Source organism: Columba livia, chromosome 7, assembly GCF_036013475.1.
Source record: "Columba livia isolate bColLiv1 breed racing homer chromosome 7, bColLiv1.pat.W.v2, whole genome shotgun sequence".
NCBI classification, from domain to species: Eukaryota; Metazoa; Chordata; class Aves; order Columbiformes; family Columbidae; genus Columba; species Columba livia.
In genome coordinates this window covers 12,443,821-12,470,198 of record NC_088608.1, presented here as the reverse complement: position 1 = coordinate 12,470,198, position 26,378 = coordinate 12,443,821, and the positions used below count along the sequence as shown (strand labels likewise).

Sequence of the window (26,378 nt, the reverse complement as noted above, 5' to 3'; positions counted from 1 at the left end):
CTTACAGCACTTCATGTGTCGGGATATGCTATACAGTCCTAAGCCCAGTTCCCCTTTCTGCAAAACAGTGACATTGGAATAAATGAGTGTAAATTAGCAGATTTTGCTAGCACCTAAGTGTTTCTGAAGTTTGAAAATTGTACTACATACACAGGTGTTCAGTAAAGCAGCTCCACTATTCATGAGAAAGACAGGGAGCCTGCAAGTTATGCCTTGAAACCAAAGCCCCAGCACCCCTGGCATCCCAGGAAAAACAACTCACAGTCTGGAGGTTTGTGTTTGTCTGCGATGAATGAACAAACGACTGGAGAGCTGAAAAATAAAAATCGGTGCAAGGACTGAGGCATAACGCATGACACAGCACGTCTGTCCATTTGCTATGGAAACTATGTTTGGCAAGTATCAGGTGTCTGAATTTCTGCTTATGTACATCTCCCAGGACAGCAGTATATTAATAACACAAGCAGCCTAAAAACAGCAACTATCACCAAGAAAAGCTACACTTCTGCTGAGAGTTCCTTGCTGTAGCCTGGGTATTGTTGTGCTTTACTCGAACAGCACAGAGTTTTGTTTCCTTGCTTTTCAGATTTACCATCTAAGCTGACCTCAATTGAAAGAAGACTAATAAACAAAAGGAAGGGAAAGGAAACTTCCAGCAGGAAGCACAGCTTTCCTGACCATCTTCCCATCAAGGAGAGTGTACAGCAACCAGAGTGCCAGCTTAAAAGAACAAACCTTTCCAAGAGATCTGCAGAAGCGTGTTTGGAAGCTCGTGCAGCTCGACAGGATGGCCCAGGCATGACAAGCGGCACAGAAAGAGGCCACAGAGTCAAAGACATCAGAGAGCAGCAAGGAGACACGGGCCTGCAGGCAGGGGCAGAACCCTGGGCACAGAGAAGTTTGGTGAGAGAAGCAGAGCAGGGAGAAATCAAGTCCAGGTTCAAAAGGCAGGCCAAGGGTGGGAATGGGAAGCACAGGGAGGGCACTGCTCAAACTTCAGTGAATATGGAACTGCGCTGGATGAGTTACTCTAAGTTGTCTTAAGAGCAGCTTTAACTCAACAGCCTTGGAAGGAGTATTTGTGGCAGCACTAAAGAAATGGGCAGATTTGGTTAAGATCCATACTAGATTTCTCCCACATTCTTAAATGGTGTTAGAGATGCGCTAGTCACACGAATGCAGCCAGTCACTCCAAACCGCCTGGACTAGACAGACTTCTTAAATCTGGGAGGTCATTTTCCAGAAAACCTTGTTTTTGTCGGAGGGCAGCCGGTGTCCGCTCAGCTGAAGGGTGCTGCCCCCCGGTGTCAGGCTGCGCCCAAGGGGTTCAGCTCTGGACAGGAGAAGGTGCAGCCACATTTCTAGTTCATCTTGGCCCAACAGTCATCGTCATTTTCACATGAATTTATGAACATGGACTTGAAAAGAAAACTGTCCACTCTGGGCAGATTCATCTTGCTGCTGCTCTCTGCTCTACAAAGTCAAGGTAGAAAAGTTCTTTCAGAGCTGCCTGTCAGTTACTAACAGATAAGAAATTTCTGCCAACCACTCTGATCTTGTTTAACCCAAACCTTAGCTAAGGATGTATTTTCCTGGGCTTTGAGGTATAAACACTACCTGTTTCATATGAAACAACGCACAGAGAAAGCCTGCAGACATATGGAGCAACACTACTTCTGAAAGGTAAGGATTGTCCACGGCCATTGGGCTGGTCAACAGATTTCCCTGGCACGCCCAAGGTGACAAGCCTTTGATACAGAGACACACTCATTCAAGTGGTTTCCCCGACAGTTCACAGTGACAAAGGAGAATGCTTTCATTTAAGTCTCCGAGAGCATGTCATTACGATCACGATCACAATTATTCAAGTGAGCACGCCAGATAAGACAGAATTAGCCAGGCCAATGGTTCAGGTTTCTTCTCCTCTGCCAGGAGTCCGAGTCTTAAAATAGCCAAGGAATTAGTGTCAGCCACCTACCTGAGCAGCCGGTTATTATCACCTGGGCTTTCCTCTGAAATCTTCTGCCAAGCCTGACCTACAGCCAACAGCAGTAGAGAGTGTTTCATCTCAGGCAGTACACAATCAAGGCTAAGTGCCGCAAAACCTAAACTGGAATTTCTGCAGGTCTCAGATTTGCAATAAAATGCAAATTCTAATTGCATAGTCAAACTGCATTTTCAAACAGGACTGGATATCTGCAGCCAGCTACAACAGGTCGTGTTGGAACCAGAATAAATCATGATGCACAACAAAAAGCTACACTCAGTTCTCTGATCTCCTACTACTGGTGACAAAAACCTGCCTTTCCATTGCTGGTTCACCCACCCAGAGGCTTATTACCATGTTGTGATGTGTTTGTCACCCCCTGAAGCAGAAAATACCCTTGTTTTATGTAGACAGTGAAACAAAAATAGAGGGACAAGGGCCCAAAGGACAACTGAACTCCTAATAAAACCCAGATTGCCCCGATTGCTGCCACATCTTCTCAAAGATCTTTGCTTGGTCTGAGAACAGTGTTAGGTAAGGTAGTGGTCACTGTTTGCTCACTGTTCAGCAAGAAGTCCCTCTAAAGGCAGCCACACTTTGCACATCCTTGAATGTTTTCTGAATCAGGCAACTGTACATCTAAGGCACACAACACCCCAGACAATCAGCAAGTTACCTTTGCCTGGTCAGCCTAGAGGTAAAGTAGATCCGTAGGTGTACATCATGGACCTCTGCAGGGTGCAGGGTGGGGTGTTCCCCCCTGCCTCCCGCTCCAGTGATAACCACCAGTGGTGGTCGTGACGGATGCATCTGGTCGTGATGGCTGCATCCTGCTCCAAGTGGATTTGGGAAGACAGAAAACACAATAGCCAAGGGCTCATTTACAGCAACGCTTCCAATTACCTACAGTGCTAGCCAATGTCTGACTCAAACCAAATTTGGAAGAGACTAACATCTGCAGTGGGTACACAAATATGATGACAAATCAACCATCTTACTCCATGAACAGTGGACAGCCCAGAGCCCTTTGAGCTCTCCTGCACAGCAGTGGGCTGCACAACAGGACCTCACCTTGAGCAGGGACACCTCTCAAGGTCATTCCCCGAGGCTGAGAGGATCCTGATCACATCAGATCCTCAGTGGCTAACAGCATGCTGAACTTTGAAATCTTAGCCAAGTGATATAAAGGATTGATTGTGCATATATAATCCTTCAGACATATACCATTGACCAAGACTGAGGTTAAGTCTGGATGCAGCCACGCCTAGACTCTTCTCTAAGAAGGAGTTTAGATCACAACGGAGTCCTTTCTGAACCTCATGACTCAAGAGGTGGGGCTCCTTACCAGTGTTGTCTGACCCTGTCCTCTATGCAGTACACAACCAAGTTCACCCTGCCATCCACTCTTGTTAAATCACTGATGCATTTACTACCAAACATTGTGAAATCACTGTTTTGTATCAAAAAACATATTGCTGCTCCTCTCTTGCAAGTGAAGTGCATCACTCTTCCCACAACAGAGCAAAATCACTTCTATGCAAGTGTGTGAGGAATGAAAGCACAGCTGTGACTCCAGCTGAGCCACCAAAACAGCCACCGTGTCCTCCACAGCAGGGCATGCTCCCAAACACACCCTCTGCCTGCACAGGGAAAGGAACGGGAATCTTGAATGCGAGTGACTTCCTCTATGTGTGTAACTATGTGAGAACTCACATGAAACAGACATTCAGTTAAACAGAAGAACCACCGCCAAGAGCCAAAACAATTGAAAAATGGTTATTTTTTTTTTATAACCCATCATTAATCATCATTAATTATAAATGTAAGACACGGCCCCCATCAGCAAGTTCTGAATGGAGAGCCTCACATTTTCTTTCAAAACAGCGAGTGCTAGAGACAAGTTACAGAACTAACTGAAGGTTCTGGCACGACCGTAGGTTGTCACAGCACAGGCACTTGTGAGCACAGAGTCAAGAACATTTTCAAAAGCAGAGAAGACCATAGGTTCTCTGATGGCTAAAGAGGAGGGAGAGGATTTGTAAGTAGATTTCTTGCCTAGGAAAGACTGAAACAGTCTAGTCAAGACGAACCGAGCCAGGGCAGCAGAACCACCAGGTCTACCTCACCAGTTGAAAAACATGGCAGTCATGAAAATTTTAAGTCTGTTTCTGTTTCTTCGAGTTTGGTCTTTTTCTTGGTTGCTTCTTTGGTCTCTGCACAGCATTCTTAACACTGGCAGGGGCCAGTCTGAGAGTTATTTCATTGTCCTCTGCGTCATCATCCACCTGAGCAGCTTTCCGGCGCTCGAGCACTGCAGGAGTGCAGACTGGAGTAGGGTCCTGAAGAGATCAGAAAAACATGATTCATTGCAAAGCATCTGCCAAAGAAAGCTGTCATCTTCAAAGAAATATATGTGAAAGGCAGATGTAAATGAATTCACATTTTACCATGTCATTATGCACATTTGCTTTCTAAACTTTATATCTCCATACTCAAAGCAGTAAGAAAGCCAAGAAGAAAAGAACCAAGAAAAAAAGTATGTTTGAGACTGGCATACAGAAATGCCACATTCAAGCCCACAGCAGAGCTGAGACATCCCACCTTCCTTATCTCAGAAGTTCTCAGAACTCATTTGACTGAATGTGAGTTACCCTGTCCTCCTCACAACCAGCCCCAGTCCAATTATCACAAGTCAATCCAGTAACATTAAAAAAGAAATAAAAATAAAAAATAGAAACTCACAACAGCGATGAAACAAAACAAAAAGGTTAAAAACTATCACAGATTTCAGACTGTCAGTGCCCCACATTTCAGTGCTGTTGACCCAAGCTTCCCTTACATCCCACTGCAAGTTTTAGCTGGCATTAGTTCTCAAAATACTGGAACACCGCACCTGGAGAGCGCGAGGGAGGAGGGACAGTATACAATATAAATGGACAGACGGCACCAGAGTGTACTAATGGTTCCTTTTTGTCAGAGCAGGCTGATATTATAACATAGCACAGACTAACAGAAGGATGGCAGCAAGCAGATCATCCTGCACCAGTTTAAAGCACAGATGTAGGTGGTGCGGAGGTGACTGTCCCCAGCACCCCGCGCTTCTCCTGCCTTGAGTGAGTGTGGAATGGGAGAGGCCGGCAGCAGCCACAGAGCTGCCTGCACGCACCATGGGACTAGTGCTGCTGGAGACAAGATGCTGAGCAGAAACCTTTGCTGCTAAATGGTCCCACAGGAGAAAGAACCAAGAGGATCCAACCACCTTCCCTCATCGAAGAGTGTTAACATGTCTCAAAGGAGCTACTTCTCTCACGAAAATCTATGTCAAGGTTTTCAGGTGTTGAAATTAAAATGAAGAAACCAGTTGCAGGTATGAAACATGTGCCCCAGTGTGAATGGTGGAGCATGGTGCTGGGCACCACCAGGGCTGTTGAGTCTTACCTGGCTGCTCAAAGACATGTTTAGTTTTGATTTCTTGGTTCTTTTAACTTTTTTTCTCTTTATGGAAAGCTCCTGTGCAGCCTAGGAAGCAAGACAGATCAGGCAGATCACTATACACTTCCTTGTGTGAAGACACCATCACCTGTCTATAGGTTTCTTTGCTTCATAACTACAAAATCTTTGCTACAATAACTAGCTCTGAATTAATAAAATTGCTTACAGTGCCACAGAGGTGATCTGGTTTGAACAAAACCACCCAAAGTAACATAAGAAAAGAAAAGCTGCTACTATACATTGTAAAAAAATACATTAAACAGTATTGTTTAAAATTCAAGTACTTCAGCCACATACTCCACAAATGAGCAATATGCTCAGTTTGCTCAGGCAAGGTCTAGGGATGGAAGCTCTAGTCTTGGGACCTGCCTTCAAACACCGACCCTGCCCAAGCCCCCCACAAGGCCTGGGAAAACCCTGCTGTTCTTCTGGGATCTACAGACAAATATGAAAAGCACAAGATATATAGATATAGATATATAGATATATTATACAGAAGAAAAGGAACGTCTTCACTTTGCTGTTACTTATTTACTTCTCTAAAGGCAAACCCACACGCACATATAGCATAACATGGCAACAGCACCACACCGATTTCCAGGAGCTTCTACACAGTTCTCAACACAACTAAGTCTCCCTGGCGCTCCAGCTCTTTTACCAGTTCCTCATGAAACACATGATGTTATTGTATTTAGCACAAACTTAGAAAAATGTTTTGGATAAAACAATCATCAAAATAATGCCAAACTTACAAATCCCGGGAAGTCATAATTGAGCCCTTTTTCAGCCAGCCTCTTCCGTAAACGCTTCTCCTTCTGTAGAAGCCGCTTTGTCATCTTCGCCTTCTGAACGAGCGAGCGTATCTTATTGTACCTCCTGACCGCGGGCTGAGAAGGCTTCAGAAATCTTCTGTTACTGTTTTTGAAGAGGTTTTCATGAACTCTTTCAGGAGACATAAACTGACCTGTATCGTAAAGATACCAAGTTATGGCAGAGCTCCACTTCTCACCAAATGTACTCACTTAACGGTGTTCAGTTCTCCTTGTAACACCACCCGCTGCTGCAGCAGAGTGCTAGTGCGCCATGTCATAAACAAAGAACATGGAAAGTAATTAAATATTCACTAATAAGAGAACTGATAATGGATAGAAGAAAAGAACCCCCAGAAAACAGTCAGATAAACTTATTTGTCAAAAGTTCATGCATATACAGCTCATAAGCTTTTACAGAGCAAGTGTCACTATCACCATATTTGAAAGAACTTGCTAATTTCATAAGTCTTTTAAGCAAAAAAACCCTCTATGTCTAACTACCCAAGCTGCATCTGCAACAATTACAAATACTTTCTCTCAAAAAAATGCAAGACTCTCCTAACAGTCCAAAAAGATAAAACAATAACTATGAATTTCCTCTGCACATTTGAGGACTTACACTCCAGCTTATACTTACACTTTAGCAGTCTTTCAGAAAACAGGTAGTTGTTCATTGTGTCTGCAACAATCTTAGCAACGTCATCAGACTCAAACTCTATAAATCCGTAGCCTTTGCTAGCTCCAGTCTAGAAACAACAGAAAGAAATCTAAAATGATGCTCGATGCAGAAGAGCTAAATTAAAATCACTTTATGCTTCCAAAGTCATAGCCTATTCTCAGCTAAATACAAGTAAATTCATCATGTTCAGTGAATCAATGAAAAGCACCATATTTAGTTCTAAATTAGCAAGACATTATTCATAAATAATGGTGAGGCCACACCTGGAGTATTGTGTTCAGTTCTGGGCCCCTCACTTCAGGAAAGACATTGAAGTGCTGGAGCGGGTCCAGAGAAGAGCAACACGACTGGTGAAGGGACTTGAACATAAGACCTATGGGCAGAGGCTGAGGGAGCTGGGCTTGTTTAGTCTGGAGAAGAGGAGGCTTAGAGGTGACCTCATCACTCTCTATAACTATCTGAAGGGAAGTTATAGCCAGGTGGGGATTGGTCTCTTATCCCAGGCAGTCAGCAATAGGACAAGGGGGCATGGGCTTAAACTCTGCCAGGGGAAATTTAGGCTGGATATTAGAAAGAAATTCTTTGCAGAGAGAGTGATCAGGCATTGGAATGTCCTGCCCAGGGAGGCAGTGGACTCACCGTCCCTGGAGGTTTTTAAACTGAGATTGGACATGGCACTTAGTGCCATGATCTAGTAAACGGACTAGAGTTGGACCAAGGGTTGGACTCGATGATCTCTGAGGTCTTTTCCAACCCAGTTGATTCTGTGAGATTCTGTGATAAATATATATTTGTATATGAAACAAACTGCTCAGCAATACCTACATGTTAAATAAAAGCCGCTCCGCATTGCTGTTGCTCTGTTGCTGTTACCAAGTGTATACGGCAACATTATAATGCAACGATAAATCCAGAAATTAGACTACATTTACTAGCACAAAGCAACAAGAAAGCTAAAATGGAGTGTTTGCCGTGACATTTCACATTCTACCTTGAAGTAGTGTATTCTGCCAACACTTCTCACATATTTACTTATAGAACAAAAAAGTGGGCTCTGTTAACTGTTACCGAAACTGCTTATTTGCAGTCACAGAATCACAGAACGGTTTGGGTTGGAGGGCACTTTCAAAGATCAGCCAGCCCAACCCCAGAGCCAAAGCCCCACCCGCTGTCGGCCCGGTTCTCGCTGGAAGCGCTACCGCTAGAGCGAGCCGTTCCGCGCGGTGCGCCCTCTGCCCGCCCCCCGCACTGCAGCTCGGGCCTCCGCGCGGCGCGCGCGGCGGGCGGAGCCGCCAAAGGCCCCTCAGGCCAGAGTTAGCCCGTTCCCCAAACCCGCAGCCTGCGCAGGGAAAAGCCTCTCAGAGACCGCCCGGCCCGCGTGAGGCGTGACCGCGCTGCTCTGCCTCGGGCGCTCACGGGCAGTGGCGGCAACAAGGTAAAACTGTAAGTTCCGCAGCGCCCAGGCCCCTCAGCCCGGGCAGTGTTTTACCTTCTTACTCCTCGAGAGCCGGAGCCGCGTCACCGTCCCGAACTGCTGGAAGTACTCGTAGATCTGCGGCTCGCAGAGCCCCCGCGGGAGGTGCCCCACGTACACCACGCCCGGCCTCAGCTCCTCCTGCGGGCGGAGAGAACGCGTCAGGTCGAGCCGAGCCGAGCCGGGCCGGGCCGGGCCGGACTGCCCCCGCCCGCCGCAGGGCCCCGCTCACCTTGGCCGCCCGGTTGTTGCGGACCCGCTGCACCTTCTGCTGGACCTCTCGCTGCAGCCGCGGCTCCAAGGCCAGGAACGACGCCGATGGCGATGCCGCTGCCGCCGGTGCGGGCGCAGCCGCCTCCGCCGCCATGCTGCCGGCCTCGCCGCCGCCGGAAGCGCGTCACTCCGCTAGCACGCGGGGGGCAAGGGCGCGCAGGCGCAGAGCAGCGGGGCGCTGTCTCCTGGCAACGGCGCTTCCATCTGCGGCCCCTCGCTCCCGCCGCGCGCCGTCGCGTAGCAACGCGCCGCCGTCACCAGGCAGCGGGGCTCTCGCGCGGCTGGGCGGGGCGACGGCGTCCCCGGGCCCACCCCGCCGCACCGGGAGGGGGCACCGAAACACGGACACCCCGTCCGGGGCGAGCAGCTCCCCACGGGCACCCGCCTGCGCCGCCTCCTCCGCCGTCCTCTGGCTCATCCGGCCGCTCAGGCACTGAGCAGGGCAGCCCGGCGCGGCGCGGTGAGGCAGTGCGCGGGGCAGCCCCCGCGCCGGCTGTACAAAAGGCCCTCCGAGGGCGCAGGAGGCCTGAGTGGCGGGAGGTGGCGGCAGCATCATGTCGGTGAGCGAGATGTTCATCGCGCTGCAGAGCGTCCTCACGGCCGACCAGGACATCCGAGAGGTGGGTGCGGGCCGGGCGGGCCGGGCGCGGGGCACCGGCTGACGGCACCGGCTGACGGCGGCCTGTCCCCGCAGGAGATCCGGCGGGAGGTGCAGGCGCTGGAGCAGACGGCCCGGGAGATGCTGACGCTGCTGCAGGGCGTGCACCAGGGCCCCGGCCTGCAGGACGGTGAGCGCGACCGGAGCGGGAGCGGGGCGGAGCGGGGGAGCGGCCCCGCCGTACGCGGGTTCCTCAGCCGCGGGCGCTGCTTTTCCAGGCTTCTGTCGCCCGTGGGCGCTCCTGAGGTGTCACTAAAGTTTGGCTTGTCTAGTCCAGCCCCGTGCCGAAAGCAGGAACATCTTCAGGCAGATCAGGCTGCTCAGAGCCCCGTCCCGCCTGGCCTGGGATGTCTCCAGGGATGAGGCATCCACCACCTCTCTGGGCAACTGGTGCCAGTGTTTCACCACCTTCACTGTTAAAAAAATTCTTCCTTTTCTCTAGTCTGAATCTCTGCATTTGTAGTTTTAAACCATCATCTCTTGTTCTGTCACAATATTGCCCTTCTAAAGTCTGTCCCCATCTTTCTTATAGGCTCCTTTTAAGTACTGAAAGGCTGCAATAAGGTCTCTCCAAAGCCTTCTCCAGGCTGAACACCTCCAGCTCTCTCAGCCCATCCTCACAGCAGAGCTGTTCCAGCCCTCTGATCATCTCAGTGGCTCCTCTGGCCCCTCTCCAGCAGGTCCATGTCTCTCCCATACTGAGGCTCCAGAGCTGGACACAGGACTCAGGTGGGGTCTCAGCAGAGCAGAGCAGAGGGGCAGAATCACCTCTCTCAACCTGCTGGCCACACTCCTTTTGGCGCAGCCCAGCGTACAGTCGGCCTTCTGGGCTGCAAGCACATATTGCCAGCTCATGTCCAGTCTTTCATCCACCAGTACCCCAAGTCCTTATCCTTAGCGCTGCTCTCAAAACAGTATTGTTCCCAGTACAGACACCTGAGTGACACCACTTGTTACTAGTGTCTGTCCAGGTGTTGTGTCATTGACCACCACTCTCTGGGTGTGACCATTCAGCCAGTTCCTCATCCACCGAACAGCCCACCCATTAAATACATACTCTCTGGTTTAGAGAGAAGGATGTCGTAGGGGACCACGTCAAAGGCTTTACAGAAGTTCAGATAGATGACATTTGTAGCCCGTCCTTTGTCCACTGATGTAGTCACTCCATCATAGAAGGTGATTAAGCTGGTCAGGCAGGACTTGCCTTTGGTGGAGCTGTGCTGACTGTCCCGAATCACCTCTCTGTCCTCCATGTGCCCTAACACAGCTTCTAGGAAGATCTGTTCCATGATCTTCCCAGTCATAGAGGTGAGGCTGATAGGTTGGTAGCTCCCAGGATCCTCTTTTCTACCCTTTTTAAAAATGGGTGCAATATTTCCCTTTCTCCAGCCATGAGGGACTTCATCTACTGCCAGGGCTTTTCAAATATTATGGAATATCAGCTTGGCAACTACATCAGCCAGTTCCCTCAGGACTCTGGTATGCATCTCATCAGGTCCCACGGACCTATGTCCATTCGGGTTCTGTAGGTGGTCACGAACCTGATCCTCGCAGTGGGAGGGACTTTGCTGCCCCAGTTCGTGTCTTGCAGATCATTTTCTACCTGAAGCGTGGGAAGAGAGCTCACCCATGTAGACTGTGGCAAAGAAGTTGTTGAGTACCTCAGCCTTCTCCTCATCCATTGTTACCAGTTTACCAGTCTTGCACATCGAGGGGGCTACGCTTCCTCTGACCTTCCTTTTCTGTAGAAACACTTCTCATTGTTTTTTTATCTCTTGCCAAGTTCAGCTTCAGCTGCACCTTGGCCTTCCTGACCCCATCTCCACAACCTGGCAGTGTCCCTGTCCTCTTCCCAGGATCCCTGTTCCTGCTGCCACTGCCTGTGCTTTTCCTTCTTGTGTTTGGTTTGACCAGCAGGTCTTGCCTCGGCCATGCCAGTCTCTTGCCCTCCTCAACTGATTTCTTACACCAGGGGATTGTGAGCTCTTGTGCTTGATGGAAAGTGTCCTTAAAGATCTGCCAGCTCTGTTCTGCTCCCTCATCCCTGAGAGTGGGTTCCCAGGGAATCCTGTTGGCTGACTCATTGAAGAGCTGGAAGTTTGCTTTTCTAAAATTCAGTAACCTGTGTGGGCTTCTTGGTGGCTGCTGAGTGTGGGAAGGGAGTAGCTGGGAGGTTTCCTGCCTGATAAGTAGAAAAGCTGCTATTCTTCCTAAGGAAACACAGTTCTTTCCATTTCTCCCCTCCTCAGCTGGTGTTTTGCTCTGTGTTCTTTATGCAGGAGTTCCCTGTCTGCATTGCTGAATTGGCTCATATGTTACCCTCAAAGTGACATGCATGTAGATTTTTTTTTGTCATTTTAGCAAAATCTGTTGGGCCTTTGTATCCCCTTCCTCACCTCTTCACTGCCTCCCCCCCAAAAAAGCTGTGATCCTGAATGCTCTGAGAGGTGTTCAGGAATGTGTGGGGAGGGGGAGTGTTAATCTGGTTTGCACAAGTCTCTGTATCTCTTTAGTACTGCAAAGTATAAAGGGCATGTGGAAAGCTGATAAAGCAAGACCTGTTCTTGATGTATGTTTGAGTGACAACTGGAGTTGTTCTGCTGTGTTTGAGGCTTGGGTTGTAGGCAGCCTGGTTCCTTGCTTTCAATGTGAATTTGTTGAAGATACTTGACAGAATGTTTCTGGGCCAAGCTATTTCCTCCAGGGCATGAAAACAGCACTACAGACCTGGATGTCAAATGTGCTCTTTGTGCTCCCACACTCCCATTTTCAGACTTACGGGTGAAATTACTGGAATAAACAAGTTTTTCCCCCTTTAAATATGTGACTTACAAGCTATTTTTTTTTTAAGTCAATATCTGCTGAGGAGAAGCAACCATTCTGACTTGCTTGGAAATTCTTGAGAGGAATTTGGGAAGGGGAGAAACCTGGCAGGCCACCTTTGGAAGGTAAATAGAGGAACAAACCCCACCAGGTGCTGTTTGATTCACCTGCAGAGCTGAGTGGTGGTTCTCAGCCCGATGGTGCCCACCCGCACACTCAGGCTGGAGCTGGAGACCTGGAATTTCTGGCCTCTGGGAGGGTACGTGTTTAGCAACATGCAACACCTGAGGTTTGACCTCTGCTGGCGAGTGCCACTTCCACCTACTTGGGAGATCTGGCAGTGCTAAAAATTGGAACTGCTAATCGGTTAATTTACACAAGCATTCACTCACTTTTATGTTGAGTAAACGTGTGGATGTTGTGACTGTTTTGCATGGGTATCAACACCAGGGGTTGCTTTCCAGCATTTAGTAATAGAGACCCATGTCTGGCTTGGTTTATTTTAATTTGATTGTTAATTCCAGGGGAGAGCTGGTCCTGGAACATGCGGACTGACAAGAGATTTGGAACAGCTGGGGAAAAAAAAGCTCTGCTTATAGTTCTTGTAATACCAGAGATAATGAGTACATGCTTAATAGGCTGGGAGATAACTCATCATAATAGACCTGTCAGTTTGTCATCAATTACAAGCATAATAAAGAAAGTCAATAGACATTTACATTAATAAAGGTTTACAGCAGAATAATACAATGCCAATTAACAGATTGTTAGGGGGATAAATAGCACTTGTCAAATGTCACATATTTAGACTACTGCTTTATCTGATAATGGTTGTAGTGCTGCAGTGTAGTGTGCTTAAATGGCTGTTTGGCTTTATTACAGCATCTCATTTGAGTCAGTACCACATTTTTACTTAGAAAGTAGAATTATTCTTCCTTAGTAAATTTAAAAGGGATAAACTATGACTCAGCTATGAAAGAGAGGATTATTCATTGCAACAGAGTTTTGGCTAGACTTTGTAGCATCAAGATTTTTTTTTTAGCCTTATATTTATTCTGAGACATAAGGAAACTATTAACACTATTAATAAAGCATACTGAAATATAAGAATGTTAAATGGATAAACTAATTTTAAAAAGCAAAAATACTATTAATTACCACAAGTTATCAGGTCACAGAGTAACTAATGATGGCTGGTGAGTGCAGCTGTAGTGCTGTGGATGGTTCCAGCTGGTGGTGCTGCTGCTGCTGACAGAAGCTGTGTTGCCTGTTGTGTCCCATCCCTCATGCCAGCATAAGTGGGAGATGATTCTTTCTCCTACAGGCTGCTGGTTGATCCTTTGTAATAGTTCTTGCAGCATCTCATCAGGTAGAAAGATGACAACTCAAGGAGACAACAGAGCCAGTGAAAACAGGGAAAGGGTTTGGACTGGGTGAGCAGTCTGTGCTACTGGAGAAGGGGAAGCGGTGGAATGAGTGCTGTTCATAGAACTATGAGGTGGCTGGAAGCTGGATGCAGATGAGTTTTCTGCACCAGATAGTGGTATTTAAAATGTTATCTTACACAATGCCTTTCCTCTGCTTTCCAGGTATTTAACATACCTCTTGGCTAAACCTGTTTTCATCGAGGTTTTTGTCCAACCTCTACAGTAGTGGGGCAGCCACCTGCCCGCAGACGAGCTGTCTCATGGTGATGGCTTCTCTGTGCTCTCTCTGCACCGAGTGTGAGACTGTGTTTAGCTGCGGGATCAGCACTTTTGGTTGTAGCTGTTATTCAAGTGTGGGGAAGGGAAGGAAAACCAGCAGAGCCTCAGCATGGCAGCCTCCAGAACAGGCTTACAGGATCTTTCTTCTGCTCCCTCTGCTCACATCAAGCCAAAATGGAGCTTGAGAACTGCTCAGAAAGCCGCTCAGGGCAGCGTGTGCTGCAGCCTGCTGTTAGCTGACACGAGTGTGAGTGACAGGGGATTTTGGACTGCCCAATTTAGGAAAACATCAGTGGTGATATCCAAGGATGCTTGAGGATAGTTTGGAGTTGCAATGTTATGAGTGAATTGTTGGACGCCGTCTGAAACTTTACAGTCAAGATTGTTGTGGGTTTTTTTTTGTCACAGGTTCCTTTAGCAGAAGCCAAAATGCAGATTTACTTCTTGCCCTGTCCCCAACTGCTCACATGACTGAGGCAGACACCAGAGTTTGAGGACAGTGTTCAAAGGGCAGCTGTCAGTGAGCTTCACACACTTCCTTCCTTCTGCCTGCCGCATGGAGCACTTCCACCTTCTGCTTCCTGAAGCTTTTAAGTGCCCCCCCCCCTTTTTTTTTTTCAACAGAAATGATGGTTTATTAATTAAGTGGGTTTTTTAAAAATACACTTAAATGACTCTTAGTAGGGCTTGTTTGATAAAACCTATGCATTGTAGCTTTCAGGTTTAGCTTCTATGATCTTGTTTCAATAATCCCAGCTTCTGTACATCAAAATGCAGGAGAGCCTGTTAGGTTGATCTTCTGTCTTCCTTGGGTCAGGGCCAAGATTTCTGAGAAGGCTGTGGTTAACAAGTTCGATTAGTTCTGTTGGGCCCTGGTACTGTGGGTGCAGTGTGGCTGTAACTCCTGTCAATAAACAGCAGGTGGCAGTGGGTGGTATGCAAACAAGGGACCATTTCTCCACAGAGGTATTTCATATATTGGGCAGGCTGAAACCCGCTTTCTTCAAATACATTGCTTGAAAGCAGGAAATGCAGTTTCCTGAAGGGATGTTGCACCTCATCTAACCTAACTCTGATTGATAAGAAAAAATATTGTAAGATTTCAAAATAAAATCTTTTCCTTTGGCTGTATGAGTTGCTTGGTGGCCCTGTGTGGTATGGGTGCTTGCTTTGGGGCCAGCTGCAGCATGCAGTGCTGTTCTGTTGCTTGTGATCTGGTGGTTCCCTTTTCTTTCCTCTGTTGCCTCAGATGAGGTCTTATACTTGACTCCCTTTTCAGCCTTTCTTTGTCTCTACTTGTCATCTCTCCTTCAGCACTGCTTGTTTGTCACCCTGCTCAGCGTGTCACCAGGCACTTAGCTTGTAGGTTCAGTCCATAGGCAGACACCACATTGACTTTTACGTTCTTCCGTTTCTGCCTCTGGCCATTTGTAATTCCTCGTTGCCTCCTGGTCCACAGGCTGTCTGATCTTTCCAGTGCTTTCTTCTGCCAGTGCCCGTTACAGAATGGGGTCTTCATCCATGACTTAAGTTATGAGCAGTTATGAGTCATGATTACTTAAATACCTGGAGCATCTTATTTCAAGTTGGAAACTAAGGACTAGAGCTTCATCCCTGGAAATGTTTAAGGCCAGGCTGGATGGGGCAACCTGATCTGGGTGAAGATGTCCCTGCTCATTGCAGGGGATCTGGACTAGATGAGCTTCGGAGGTCCCTTCCAACCCAAACTGTTCTAAGATTAGACAGCACAAAACTCAGGATTATTTCTTATCTACCTGTGTGACTCATGGTGTGACAGTGAATATCTCTTAGACTGATTCTGAATGTCAGTTGGCTGTCTTGGACAACAAAGGAGCATAAACAGCACTGTCTACACAAGAAAACTGTTCACAAAACCCTGTTCTGTGTCAAGGACTGAATGTTGTGCTGTTTCTTTTTCAGTACCAAAGAAATGTCAGAAGGCTCGTGAACACTTTGGTACAGTGAGAACACAGCTGGAATCTCTGAAGACCAAGTTTCCTGCTGATCAGTATTACAGGTGTGCAGGACCACACACAGCCAGACATTGCCTGGGCATGTTGGGCATCGTTACTTTGGAAGAATCGTTCAAAGGCTTGTGAGCCCAGTGCTGCTTTCTGTTTGAAAAGCAAATCGTGGTAGAGAAGTGAGGTTTCTATCAGCATAAGTAAAAAATGTTTTGGCTCTAAGGCTTTATAACTTCTCACTAAAAATATCCAGTATTTAATTATTTTTATTTTTTTTTTAATGAAAAGGGATATTTAAGAAACTGATGTTCTGTTGGAGCTGCCCTTGTTTCTGGGAGCATAGCATTTGCTGCTCCATTAATTTCAGTTAAGTTAGGCTTGGGGCATTTCTGAAAACAGAGCTCTAAATCTGTCATGAAATGGCTGCTTGTTACTGCAGATGCTAAATGAAGTTGTCACCTTTGTGTTTTGTTTGCTGCCAGAAGGGGACAGTGTCTAGCCAGAACATTTCAAAGAACAAGAATCTTGTCAGCTTAAATCTACTGAGGGAAGATGGGAGGGAGAGGAAAGCCCCATGTCTTGTGGGCACGACAACCTGAAAGTTCTGTGAACTGAGTAGTTGTTCCAGGTGTGAGCAAATGCTTGTGTCCAGCGTAGTGTCCTGGGGAGAAGTTGTGGGGTGCTAAGGGGACGCCTTTAAGCTGGTGGTGTCTTGATAAGCCAAAAATATTGCAGAGTGCTATGTGTAAAGGTGGAAAACATAACGTATACATAATGTATGCTTGTTACTAACGCTCCAGTAATAGATGTTACTTATTTATACCTTGACTTGATGTTTTCTTCAACAGATTTCATGAGCACTGGAGGTTTGTGCTTCAGCGGTTGGTGTTTCTGGCAGCATTTGTGGTTTACTTGGAGTCAGAATCATTGGTGACCCGAGAGGCTGTTGCAGAAATACTTGGGAGTAAGTTGATGTTGTAACTAAAGAGAAAAAACTTGTCGTGTTTTTAGACATTGTAGCTCTCAAAGGTATAGGGAAACAGCAGAACTTAATCATCCCAAGAAGCTGGTTCCAAAATGTATCTGGTATTTGTTTTTGTTATATAAATAAATTCTTTTAGAAGGTGAAAAACAGCAAACCCAATGTGAACAGAAGCATTCATTCATTAATAAGTTCTTAATCAATGAGGAGTCTTCATTCAAATTGCCTAAATATGATAAAATACAAAGACGAGAGCTTATTTTTCTGACTTTTTTGCTTTTGGTGTTTAAAAAGTGTGGAAAACAGGTTAAATTTTTATGTTGTAAGAGAACTGTGTCCATCCAGAGCAAATGATAATAAAAATGAAATATTTTTCTAAAAAACAAAATTACTACAGACCCCTCTCCTGTATATTAATGTAAATTGAGTTTTACTGTTGGATCAATTATAACCTATTGCATATCCAGCTGAGGATGCACGAGATGCTAAATTGAAATGCTGAGAAGAGGCGTAATTACATCATGTACAGGAAAGGCTGACTTTTATTTTGTAATAATATTTCATAAATTTGATATTTCAAATTAGCTTCAGTAAACAAATGCAATTTCAGCTTGCTGGCTTTGCTTGTGTTCAGTACCACCTGATTACTGCTCTGCTTTTCCTTAGTTGAAGCTGACCGGGAGCGGGGCTTTCACCTGGACATTGAGGACTATCTTTCTGGTGTATTAACTCTTGCCAGTGAGCTGGTAAGGAAGATTTTCATGTGTATATTTGGATTGAAACTGACCTGAAAAAAAGAGAGTAATGTGTTTTCTAACTTTCCCAAGCTGTTTCTGGAAGTTATGATACAAAACACCTTGATCTGAACTTCTAGGAAACCGCTTCTCTGTGTGTCAGAATTGTTCCTCACTGATATTTTAAGATTTAAAGTAGTAGCTTGATTGAACATCCAGGATTATGGTCAACAGAAAGGTAGATCTAAAATATAAATAATCTGACTGCCTGGAACAAAACTACTTCATTCGGTGGAGTAACTGATGGGAGTAGTGATGTGATTTGAGTGGGTTCTTCTACTGATGTTCTCCTGTGTGTCTTCCTCTTATAGGCCAGACTGGCAGTGAACAGCGTCACAGCTGGTGATTATTCTCGCCCTCTCCGCATCTCAACTTTCATCAACGAGCTGGATTCTGGCTTCCGTCTCCTCAACCTGAAGAACGACTCCCTGAGGAAACGTTATGATGGCCTGAAATATGATGTCAAGAAAATTGAGGAAGTGGTTTACGACTTGTCAATTAGAGGACTCAATAAGGAAGCAACAGGTGGTGCGGGTGGAGAGAAGTGAAGGATGCTCATTAATAGCATCACCGATTACCTCAGATGGTTGCCAATTGAGGAAGCATGCCAGCAAAGCCTTCCTACAGTAGTTTAGAAGAACTGCAGCTGAAAGCTGCTCTCTATTTTCTTACAAAAGGCATAGTACGGGTGTGTTAGATCTCAATGTTCTGTAAAATCGTGTCTAGATTAGGGCAGGAGGCTCCCTGTTTCCAGTGGAATTCCTCTGTCAAAACACACGGTGCTGTTCTGTGCACAGCAGCAATAGCAGCCAGTGACTCCCATGAGCTGAAATTCTCCTTAGTTCTGCAGTGTTGTCACACTCTGTCCCTGCTCACACTCCAAAGGTGTGTGCACAGCACGCAGCTCAGTGCAGTACGTGTGATGTTTTAAAAAGCATTGTGTAAATATCTATACATTTAAGACACTTTTTTGCTTTTTTAAATTTCCACCCACTTCACTAAGTTGAACAGATTTGCATAACTGCTTATTAGCCAGACGTGTTAAATGGCTTATATGTCCCACTTAATTGAGAAATTAGTGAAAATATTTCTGAGAATTTCTTCATTGGAACTGGTATATTGTAACCCAGCACATCTCTCCCTTTTTTTTTCTTCAAGATTTGTTATCAGGGAGAGCAAGGTTTTCTCAAACATCTGCTTTTCACTGGCCGGTATTTGTTTTACTGACATGAGTCAATGTTGAGTTCTAATATGATCATTTGCCTTGAGCACTTGGTGGAACCTTTTTTTTAACTACCAAGGTTTCTGAATAGACAAGAGTTAACTGATGAACTTGCAGATAGCATCTGAGTTTAACAACCTGTATAGGCCACAACTGTATCTGTGTCCTGCGATTCAAAAAAAACCCCCAAACCATCAAAACTATAGTTCATGTACTGAAATGTTTGTGTCCTCAGAAAAGATTACCAGCTTCAGGTAGTTTGCATGTAAGATGTTTGCGAACACCAGCAGCCTCTTTCATTTGTGTCAAGGGACAGACTCTCACCTCCCAGTGTCTTTGTCCTCTTGTCCTAAATGACTTGAGTTTTCCTGTTCTTCACGTACTTCTGGTGGTGCAGCAGGGTTAAGGAGAAAAACTGACTTCTTCAGGAGGATGAACACAGTCATGTTTATGTGGGGTTTGTTAGTGTTTCATTTTGTTAGCAAAGGTCTCCCAATGTTTCAGTTAGGGTTTTGGTTTTATTATTGGGGAAAAATGGTTTCTTGGTTATTTTGGCCAATAAAAGCTTTTTTTTTTTCCTGGCCATTTGGTAACTTTGCCTGTTGTCTGATTGTTATTTGCTTCCCTTCCTGAGCGTACTGTGAAGTATCATAAGTTTAAGTTCAGCCTTCAGCTGTACTTGGACTAGAATAGAACTCCTTGCTTTGGCTGTATGCTGTTGAGTAAGCCACTCTGACCCACTGGTGAGTGGAGCCTAAATCAAGCTGTAAACGTTTCATAGGCTTTTATTATTATTTTTTTATCACTATTTTTAATTTTGACCTATTTCACCAAGTAAAACAGCAGAGGTATGGAGCAGCGTATGGTGTGGCAAGGTTCATCTTCAGAGTATCTCATCTTTCGTGTTTGTCCTCATCCTTTGCATCTGATGTCACAAAACATAGGGAGATGGCAATATCAGTCTTTCACAGCTGACAAAAAGAGGGTGTAACTTCCTGAGCCCCATGGCAATGCAACCAGCTTTCAAAGTCATTCTTTGTTCTTGTCCTGTGCCACTGTTTGCATCATTCTCACTTTAACCCTGTGGAGGCGGGAGGAAGGAAGAAGCTTAAGCCAGCTCTACTGCTAAATCCAGAGACTGAAGGTGAAACAACACTCTAAGACCCCATGACACAACTGTGCAGACCAGGGTCACACAGGACATGTGTGGGAGCAGGGGAGTTAGTGAAAGTTTCCTGAGCATCATTCTGATGTCTCTTGGCTTAGAGGACTCCTGGGATGTGGGACTGGGATGTGAGGCTGTGTGGCAGCACAGGTGTTTGTTAAGGATTTGTGCTGGCTTGTGTGCCAGGTGCTCTGGTTGCATTTGGTCACAGAGCAGGTCTGTTTCCTGACATGGGATCTCATGTGCTGCACACAGCTTTTGAGTAGATCCTAGAATTGCCCACTCTTGTATATTATGGGGTTTCTGAGAGCTGGTGGAGATACTGTGGGAGGGACAACTAGAAGAGCAAGTCACTTACCCAGGGCTTATGACATTGGCAAGGTGTGGGATCCTTCTGTCTAAGGCTCTGTGAGGAGCAAGTGCCTGAAAAAGAGATGCTCCAGTGTTGTGTTCCTGGTGTTTAGCAAATGCCTCACTCTTTCCTGTTACTAGGTTTTGGGAGAGCATGGCATGGTTCTCTGGAAAACCACCATTTGCAAGAGCCAGGCTAAGTGGTGCATTCCCAAACTACATCTGGGGAAGGGAAAAAGAAACAGCAAGCTTTCTCCCTAGGAAGAAGGGAGGACCCAGAAGGACTTAAGCAGGGGTCTGTCTTCTCTGACCCTTCCCTTTCCCGGGGAGCAGGCTGGGCAGCGGGGGAACAGCAGTGAGAAATGGAGCTCGGGGTCTGCAGAAGCTTGATGGCTCATAATGAATCAGAAGCACTTGAACTCTGAACAAATAACTCCTGTTGTTACTGAACGGGCTGCGCAGCGTGTGCTGGCGGCTGGGAGGGGAGTGAGTCAGTGCAGGAGCACTGGAGAGTCTGACTCAACAGCCAGCACAGCTATTCTGTGAGCCACTTGAGCCTAAGTGTGTTCCAGGGAGCACTCTCCTGGATCATCTTTGTATTCACTTGTTTGTTTTTTGGGTTGGTGTTTTTTTCCCCATCTTGACGTAATTTCTGTGGGTTTTCTTTATTTCAGTAAAAAGGGCACTTAAATAGCTGATGAACTGCTCTTTATTTATAGCACTGCCTGTTCAACCCCTGCATATCAATGGAAGTGCTGACCTGAAACCATTTGGGAAAGAGGTGAACAGAGCTCCGTGGCACAGGATGCAGAGACCTCAGGGCTGGTTGCCGCACTGGGCTCTGTCTGCTGGGATTGATTAACTGCAGCCTGAGTCCAGCAACATCTTTAAACTGGCACTTATTAAAGGACATGTTATGACCTCCACGCTGCCCTTTTCTAGTGCCAGCACACGGCTTTGTGCAGTGAACTGGATCAAGGAACAGATCCAGCTGAAATAATCTTTATTTTTCCATGGCGTTTGCTCCCAGTCTGGTTCACCGCACAGTCCCGCACATGCTGTGCCAGTGTGGAGGGAGGCTTCTTCCTTTCCCTGCTGTGCCAGTTTTCAAGCCTTCACTCAGCTGTAACGTGATGTGGTAAACTGTCTTGATTTTTCTTGCAGCAATTTAACTGCTTCCTGTTTTGTTAGGATTATCAAGGATTTTCTCTTTGGGTAAATAACTTCCCTTCGTTTTACTGCAAAGTGATGACTTGGGTGCTATAGAGGCTCATTCACATTTTTCTGCTGATAAGGTCATTGGGCACCAAGGCAATTAAGGAGAGCAGAAGATGGACGTGGATGACTCCTGGGGTCTGTGTGTAGATACTGACCTGTTACTCACCATCAGTCTGTCTTCCCTCAATAACGTACTGTCTCTTGCTAGATGTTGCCGTGCAACCGTACTGAAGTGTGTGTAGGCACTATTCAGAGAGGCTCCCACCTGCTGAGTTCATGGAGCGTCTTTAAGCAAGTGTTTGATTCTGAAAGGAATAGTCCTTTATGGTATATCCCTCCTGTATGCATGCTGTGGATCAGGCATGAATTACCTGGAGATGGGTATCTCCTTGCAGGCTTCTCCACCTCTGTTTATTGTCCCTTCAAACTGCAGTGCTTCTGGTTTACACTGGTTAGCCACCACTGGAGGATTGCCCAGCCCAAGGGGATGTCCTAAAACCAGTCCTTTCTTGCAATAATGGGTATTACACTCATTGTCTGAATGCTTGTTCACTTGCATGTTCACACTACAGGTGTACAAACTTCTAACCTGCTTCTGTTGGGGGAAATGTAAGAGCCTGAGGCCTGCAAGGGTGCTGTCTGCTCCCTGAGAAGCCTGCTGGCTCCCGTCCTGCTGTGGACAGCATCTGGCTGCCTCCAGGTCTGCGCTGGGGCCCTCTGCAGCTCTCACAGGCTTCTGTGAAGCCTGCTGACCACCAGAGCTCTTTGGAAACCTCAACAGGGATGGCAGAAAGCATAAACGGAAGATGAAGCCTGAGATTTCAGCCCCTGGGAAACAGTCCAGGGCTATAAGGCCTTGTGTTCTTTGCGTGTTTTGGTTATCCCAGGCATCAGTCACGGGATCTGCTCGGTGACTTTCTTGTGACCTCCAGGCTTCCCGCTCTCATCTGCCAGCCCTCCCCACAACACCCAGAGGTCTTTGATGCGGGTCCTCCCAAGGATGTGATGCTGGCACTGCAAGGGAGGTTCCTGTACTAGAAGGGAAGGGTTCAAAACCACCTGGGGCTCCACCACTGCTGAAATAAAGGGTTTCTTTGGCTCCTCTGCAGAGTACCTCCCCTGGGTGGGCTGTTTGCAGTCTGGGTCTTTTCACCTGCAGCTGAGATAATTTCTCAGTGTTGCAAAGCCTGTGCTAGAGCAGGATTTGAGCTGGAGAGTTGCAAACTGCTGTGTAACTGCTCCCAGTCAAGCCTGGGCAGAGACCAACGCTGGAAGATGCTCTGCCTTTGTTCTGATTCCTCATTGGGGTTCTCCACTCTCTGTTGAAGAGGACACTCTATGTTCCTGCTGCTCAGCCTTTTCCATCTGTGTTTAAGAGATGTTTCCCTTCGGGGACCACCTTCAGCTTCCTGCAGGAAATGTCTTTTTTCTTCTAATGAGTGCCCTTTGGGTTTGCCTAGAGGTTTTGGACTGAGCAGTGGTATTGTCAAAATGTTTTGTTTTGCTTTTTTTTAATGGCTTGTACCTGTCTCTAGTCATATCGTCATATTGATATTCTGCAGTAGCCTCTGTGAGAAATAAAGTAGTTTCTTTGTCTGCTTGCCTGGTAAGACTTTTTGCTCTGTCATATTCCACTGTAGTGACAGAAGGTCACTCATCAGTGACAGTGAGAGATTGGATCTGATCTCTGTCAGGACGGTTTCCTCCATTGCTTTTGGCTCCAGCTTTTTCCAATTTCAAGTCAAAGAATGTCAGCCTAATTCCAGCTTAGTCTCACCTGGTTCCCCAGCACACATTTAAGAGGAGACAGATACAGTAGCTTCTTGCTGCCAGACTAAAGCTGGCATTCCCTTTCAGATGTGTTCTTATTCACACAGTGAAGACCAATGCTGAACGTCCCTTCCCCATCCTCACTTCTGTTACAGAAAATCAGGAATGTACAAGAAAACCACAAAACAGAAGATCTCTGAACTAAAGTAGAAGCCTCTTCCCTCTAAAGTATTTGCTCTTCATGTCCCTGTGTTTCTTCAGGCTTTCCCACTCAGCCTGCTGACTCTTAAAGCAGCTGTTCCTCATTTATTTGGGACTTCATCTCAGAGGGGGCTCTTAATCCAGTGTTGTTTCTCCTCACGTGTCTGCCTTCCGAGCTCAAAGCTACACGGACTCTATGATGAAGACTGCCTGTTGTTTTCCTGGTAAATGACCAGTAAGACTCATTCTAAATTCTTGTTAAAGGTGATTTATGAGTTCTGATTAATCAATGGAGTAATCCATTTGGCTTTTTTTCCCTCTTAACATGGTACTTCCAGAGAGGCCTGCTTGTACTCGCAAGGTAAGCTCAGTGGGCATGAGTTTTGAGAAGTAATCTTGTCAGTCATGACTTCTGAGAGGCATAAAAATATTACAGAGCCCTAGGATGGCCAGTTTGTAACAAATAATTGCTTTCTTGGCTTACAGACAGCCCTGTTCCCAAGTACCCTGGGTTATAATAGTATTTTGTCAGGTTTGTTAATCAGAAATGGAAAAATACAGCCCAGCTAATCTCCAGGGCTGCCAAGAAAGATGTGTACATGTGATACTGAAAGACCTGGAACTTCCCGGGAGAGGGATCATTCTAGTTCAGAGCAGTGCCCCAGGATTATGGAAACCTACTGCCGTGTCAGTGTGCTGACAGTCCTCACCCTTCCTGCGCGGGATCACCCCACAGCGTGAGCTCTTGCAGGGCCACAGAAATTGTTCCGTGCTCGTGTTCCCTTTCAACACCTGTAATTTAAAGGCAGGTGAGCAGCTGAGTACACACCGGATACTTACAAGATAAAGAACATTGGAAACACCATCTCTGTCTAGTTTGACAGGTTCAACAATCAGGCTGCCCCACATCAAAGGGCTTGTCCTGTTCCCTGGCTGCAGGTTTTTTAGGACAGGGCTACAGCACTAAGTACGTGTCCTGCTTGTAATTCAACACCCAGTAATTATTTATGGACCTTCTTTCAGAGAGGGTTTGCCTGGTTCAGAGGAAATAGGCCAGGATTACTAGGAGCCTGGCAGGCAGGTGTTTCCTGTGATACCTAGAAAACCCTTGAACCTGACAAATCAAACAATTAGCTAAATGCAAGATTGATGCTGAATATCAGACCTTTTACTTATACTTATTGTTCTCTCTTTTTGAACAGGCAGGGTGACTGAAGGTATCTTGATTTAAAGATATGACTGTACAAACAGTCCACGGCTGGTTCTGAGCATGAATTGGTGTGGAGAAAATCACTGTGCTGGGGCAGTCGTTGAAAACTTTCCATAAAGCTGCAGCTTTCTGTGTCTGTGAAAGCCACTCAGTGTTTGCATACATATAGCTATTAGGCTTACTGTTCTTATGCCTTCCCTTATCTAAACTGCCACTAGAGGTAATGAAGAGAAGGTACCTGTGCCATTTTGATCTTGGGAGAGAAAACAAAGGTGCTACACACTGTTGCTTTTTGCATGCTCAGTGAACGGGGCTTGAAGGCTGTTAGATGCAGATCTGTCATGACAGCATGAGAGAAATCTCCCTCGAGCAGCTGCTCTGCTTAGGCATCTGTTTGAAAAACAAACAACAAAGTATAAAAGTAATGCCTCGTGCTCTTCACTGGCTCTTCAGTGTGTGCTTTGGGGGAACAAACGATTTATTGTCTAAAGACTAGAAATATACGGAGGGAATTCCAACTTGAGGGAGTCGGGCTGCTGCCCCAGTAAGTGCTCTGCCAGCTATCGCTCCCTACAGTGCTCAGCTGTGTGCTGCCACCCTCGTGTCTTGGGAACGTGTTTGTAAAGCCTCCCATGATGCAGTAACTCCCATTTCCTCAAGGGCAATTACGCTGGAGAGTATAGATGAAGAGAAAATACAGCCAGTACACACGTGTTTCACTGCCAGTGTCTGCCTCAGAGCCCAGAGCAGTGGCACAGCCATGGCAGCAGTGGCAGGAGGACAAGCACTGGGCACGGCCTGGAAGGCTGTTTAAGTCTTGGTTCAGTTGGGATCTACAAGACAAGGACTACCCGTCCTCTCCTAGCCTCTGTCCGCCCTCGTCTGTGTGCTCACTGATGCTGGTTCATCTCTGGAGAAATACACAAATACACTTCCTTATGAGAATCCTGTAAATTAAATGCCTGCAACAGAAATATTTTGTTGGTAGAGAATAATGCTGATTTGCTTTGTCTTTACCCTGAGGGTTGAAAGAATATTTACAGGCTGTCCTCTGAGATCCACCGACCAAAATTCAGTCTCCTTTAATTTAGCCTCCAGGGCTGTAATCTGGCCTTCGCTGTGTAGGTCACAGTGTGACATTTTGCTGATCCTGTCATCGCAAGGTCACAGTCGGTGGTAACGTCAGGCTGAAAAGGTTAAACCCTGTTTGCCTTTTTACCATTGTTCAGCTTTGAATCATTTCCCTGCTGAGGAACTGGGAGGCTGGACCTTAGGAGGCAGCACTTTGTGGCCTCAGTTTTGGCTCTCGGGTCTGGCACACCAGGGCCTGACGTGCCCAGGCAGGGCTGCAGCCAGAGCACAACATTTTGTGCCAGTCTGTGGTGGTCTAGTCAGAATTAGGGCAGCAGGCCTGAACCGTTCTCCCGGTCTTGCTAGGAGTAGCCACTGAGTTCTGTTTAGGGGATTCAAAGAACAGATGTAGGCACACTGTTCACCCGAACGCCACCCACACTAAATGAAGTATCTACTCCAGGAAACAAAAATTTAAAAAAATACCCACCCAAAGTCATTGAAA

The 26,378-nt window shown here is 46.5% G+C and overlaps 2 protein-coding genes across 2 annotated transcripts; one reads left to right on the top strand and one right to left on the bottom strand.

The window, feature by feature from the left end:
- Nucleotides 1-3,752: 3,752 nt before the first annotated feature.
- Nucleotides 3,753-8,938, bottom strand: NIFK (nucleolar protein interacting with the FHA domain of MKI67). The gene is made up of 6 exons (XM_065070597.1): nucleotides 8,677-8,938; nucleotides 8,460-8,585; nucleotides 6,929-7,037; nucleotides 6,232-6,443; nucleotides 5,426-5,506; nucleotides 3,753-4,326 (listed from the first exon to the last, which is right to left on the bottom strand). Exons 1-6 carry the CDS (start codon nucleotides 8,809-8,811, stop codon nucleotides 4,144-4,146), a joined length of 846 nt encoding a protein of 281 aa, XP_064926669.1. The 5' UTR covers nucleotides 8,812-8,938; the 3' UTR covers nucleotides 3,753-4,143.
- A 135-nt stretch (nucleotides 8,939-9,073) lies between these two features.
- Nucleotides 9,074-19,480, top strand: TSN (translin). The gene is made up of 6 exons (XM_065070599.1): nucleotides 9,074-9,337; nucleotides 9,412-9,505; nucleotides 15,846-15,942; nucleotides 16,738-16,853; nucleotides 17,538-17,617; nucleotides 17,977-19,480. The coding sequence occupies exons 1-6, from the start codon at nucleotides 9,272-9,274 to the stop codon at nucleotides 18,211-18,213; spliced, it is 690 nt and encodes a 229-aa protein (XP_064926671.1). The 5' UTR covers nucleotides 9,074-9,271; the 3' UTR covers nucleotides 18,214-19,480.
- Nucleotides 19,481-26,378: the final 6,898 nt, after the last annotated feature.

Coding starts and splice junctions, on each gene's coding strand:
- NIFK (XM_065070597.1), bottom strand. CDS start 8,811: ATGGCGGCGGAGGCGGCTGCGCCCGCACCGGCGGCAGCGGCATCGCCA. Junction 7,038..8,459: donor GGCTCTCGAGGAGTAAGAAG/GTAAAACACTGC, acceptor TGTTGTTTCTAG/ACTGGAGCTAGCAAAGGCTA. Junction 5,507..6,231: donor ATTATGACTTCCCGGGATTT/GTAAGTTTGGCA, acceptor CTTGCTTCCTAG/GCTGCACAGGAGCTTTCCAT.
- TSN (XM_065070599.1), top strand. CDS start 9,272: ATGTCGGTGAGCGAGATGTTCATCGCGCTGCAGAGCGTCCTCACGGCC. Junction 9,506..15,845: donor GGGCCCCGGCCTGCAGGACG/GTGAGCGCGACC, acceptor TTTCTTTTTCAG/TACCAAAGAAATGTCAGAAG. Junction 17,618..17,976: donor TAACTCTTGCCAGTGAGCTG/GTAAGGAAGATT, acceptor TTCCTCTTATAG/GCCAGACTGGCAGTGAACAG.